Below are 3030 nucleotides of genomic sequence, written 5' to 3' on the forward strand. Positions count from 1 at the left end.
GGTGGGGGCACCGCCACCGGGTACGCAGCCCTGTCGCCACGCGTGTCCCGCCCGGCGCGGCTGTACCAGGTGACACGCGTGGGGGAGGCGTGAGTGGGGACCCCCCCCAAGCACCCACGCGTATTCTTCTGCCCCTCCCGTTGCCCGCCCGCCCCGCGCCTGCCCTATGAGGCGGGCAGGCAACGGGAGGGGCACAGTGTGTAGTCCCCCCGTGGGGGCACCCCACGCCAGGAGTTCCGCGCGTGGCGGGGGGGGGGGCTGGCCGGGGGGCTGGAGCAAAGGCACAGAGCTTGTTCCCATCACCCCATGATGACAACCACCGATCACGTCCCCTTGGTACCCCTGTCACTCCCCCCACACACATCCCAACATCCTTATGGCATCTTGGACGCCACCCCCCACACCCCGCTCCAGCACGCCGCCGTCGTGTCCCCACTCGTGTCACAGGTGGGAGTGGGTGGCCCCACAGGGCACCATGCCGCTGGGGCAGGATGGGCCCAGCTGGAAGAAGAGGACCGAGGACATTCGGCGCATCTATGACTTCCGTGAGGTCCTGGGCACGTGAGTCACAGGCGGCGGGAGGGGGACAGGACACCAGTGACAACCCACTCGCGGTGCCGGATCTGACCCCTCCGGCTTTGCCAAATCCGCTGTGTGGAACCGCGCCAGCTCAAATATTGGCCCAAGGCTGGGCTGGCACACGAGGCCCTGCACCGCTGGGTACGGGCAGGGGTTTGCGGTGCTGCCTGCCCTGCCTGCCACCTCCCTCTGCCGCTGGCCGGTTCCCCGTGCCGGCAGCCATGCCGAGGACGCGTGGTGGTGGTCCCCCGGCTGGCAGAGGGGTGCCCGGCGGTGCCCGAAGCACCGTAAGGCTCTTAGGCTGGATTAGCAGGTTAATTACGGCAAGGCTTAGGGCCCGGTGGGGCGCGATCAGGCTGCCCACCACCTGCCCCACCTGGACATCACCGACGGCTCTGTCCCAGCTCCCGCCGGGCACCTCGGCCTTCAGGTGGTCCCCACACACCTCCCGGCGCAGGGCACGTTGGCCCTGCTTGCCCTGGATGACACGGCACGGGGCTGCCGAAACCCACCCAGGGGCTCAGCCCCGGCATGGCTCAGCCCCAGCTGCCAGCAGCACCACGGCTTTATCCTGCCTGATAAGGGGACGGTGCAGCCCTGCCAGGAGGGCCAAGGGATGCCGGGCGCACCATCCCTGGCAGGGCCCATGTCCGGCCGTCCCAGCGGACGGCTCCCGCTCGCTTTTCTCCTATAAATAGCTGGACTTTCTGCCCGTCACCATGGCAATTGTAGTGTGGCGGCAGCAGCGGATCCGGCCAGCGGCACCCCCTGCCCCGCTCACCCCTCATGCCCCCCCCCCAGGGGGGCCTTCTCCGAGGTGGTCCTGGCGGAGGAGAAGGCGACGCGGAAGCTGGTGGCCATCAAGTGCATCGCCAAGAAGGCGCTGGAGGGGAAGGAGACCAGCATCGAGAACGAGATCGCCGTCCTCCACAAGTAGGGGCTGTCCCAGTGCCAGCATGGGGGGTCCTGCTCTGCGCCCCCCCCGCCCCCCAGCAACCGGCATGGCTCCCCGCTGCCAGCACCCATCGCCGGGTGTTATCGGCAGCGCCCAAAATAGCCGGCAGCGCGTGATGCCCCATGGGGCTGAGCCTGGCTGCTCCCTGTCCGGTGGGGGCCAGGGTGGGGGGGCAGCTGGAAGCCCCCTCATCCTGCCGCGCCTCCCCCCCCCCCAGGACCAAGCACCCCAACATCGTGGCCTTGGATGACATCTATGAGAGCAGCACCCACCTCTACCTCATCATGCAGCTGTGAGTGACGTCGGGGGGGGTCCAGAGGGGCCAAGGGGGGGGCCGTGCTGACCGGCACTGCCCGACCCCACAGGGTCTCGGGGGGGGAACTCTTCGACCGCATCGTGGAGAAGGGCTTCTACACCGAGCGGGATGCCAGCACCCTGATCCGGCAGATCCTCGACGCTGTCAAGTACCTGCATGACATGGGCATCGTCCATCGCGACCTGAAGGTGAGCGGTGGCGGGGGGGACACACACACAGCCCCCTGTTGCGGTGGCGGGGAGGGGACCCCGGCGTCACCCCTCCCTGACCCCCCCCATCCCCGCAGCCCGAGAACCTGCTCTATTACAGCCTGGACGAGGACTCCAAGATCATGATCAGTGACTTTGGGCTGTCGAAGATCGAGGGTTGTGGCAGCATCATGTCCACAGCCTGCGGCACCCCCGGCTACGTGGGTGAGCGCCTGCCACGGGCTGTCACCACCCTGGGTGTGGGGTTGGGGTCCCTCCCTGGGGTTGGGGGCCCCCCTCACCCCTGCCGTCCTCCCCAGCCCCGGAGGTGCTGGCGCAGAAGCCCTACAGCAAGGCAGTGGATTGCTGGTCCATCGGGGTCATCGCCTACATTCTGTACGTACCCCCCCTCCCGCCCCCTCCCCTCCACGGGGGTCCGGCCCCCTGGGGCCACCCGGGGCCAGCATCCCCCTCCCCGCCACCCCCCCCAGGCTTTGTGGTTACCCCCCTTTCTACGACGAGAACGACGCCAAGCTCTTCGAGCAGATCCTGCGGGCTGAGTACGAGTTTGACTCACCCTACTGGGATGACATCTCAGACTCGGGTGAGCTGGGAACCCCCTCACCGGGGTGCTGGGGGCTGGGGGGGTGGTGGCAGGCACAGGCGCTGACAGCTGCTCCATGCCCCGTCCCAGCCAAGGACTTCATCCAGCACCTGATGGAGAAGGACCCTGGCAAGCGCTTCACCTGTGAGCAAGCCCTGCAGCATCCCTGGCAAGGGGGACCTGCCACTCTCTCTCCCACCCCCCTGCCCCTGACTCACTCCATGGCAGCCGTGGGGCACGGTGGGCCCCCGCTGACTCCCCCCCTCCTGCCCCAGGATTGCTGGGGACACAGCCCTGGACAAGAACATCCACCAGTCGGTGAGCGAGCAGATCAAGAAGAATTTTGCAAAGAGCAAGTGGAAGGTGAGCAGAGGATGCTGGGGGGGGG

General features: G+C 68.0%; 1 protein-coding gene across 1 annotated transcript in view; it reads left to right on the forward strand.

Annotated features, from left to right (window-relative positions):
- The first annotated feature begins 18 nt into the window (after positions 1 to 18).
- Positions 19 to 3030, forward strand: part of CAMK1 (calcium/calmodulin-dependent protein kinase I) — a 3327-nt gene continuing 315 nt past the window's right edge. Inside the window, exons 1-10 of the mRNA XM_010573533.1 lie at positions 19 to 69; positions 448 to 561; positions 1381 to 1512; positions 1752 to 1826; positions 1900 to 2038; positions 2137 to 2263; positions 2359 to 2434; positions 2530 to 2642; positions 2733 to 2811; positions 2918 to 3005. Coding sequence (XP_010571835.1) covers positions 476 to 561; positions 1381 to 1512; positions 1752 to 1826; positions 1900 to 2038; positions 2137 to 2263; positions 2359 to 2434; positions 2530 to 2642; positions 2733 to 2811; positions 2918 to 3005 — 915 coding nt within the window. The 5' untranslated portion in view covers positions 19 to 69; positions 448 to 475. The remainder of the gene's footprint in view (positions 70 to 447; positions 562 to 1380; positions 1513 to 1751; positions 1827 to 1899; positions 2039 to 2136; positions 2264 to 2358; positions 2435 to 2529; positions 2643 to 2732; positions 2812 to 2917; positions 3006 to 3030) is intronic.

The sequence above is a fragment of the Haliaeetus leucocephalus genome, unplaced genomic scaffold (genome assembly GCF_000737465.1).
Source record: "Haliaeetus leucocephalus isolate CR32 unplaced genomic scaffold, Haliaeetus_leucocephalus-4.0 Scaffold2, whole genome shotgun sequence".
In the NCBI taxonomy this organism is placed as follows: Eukaryota; Metazoa; Chordata; class Aves; order Accipitriformes; family Accipitridae; genus Haliaeetus; species Haliaeetus leucocephalus.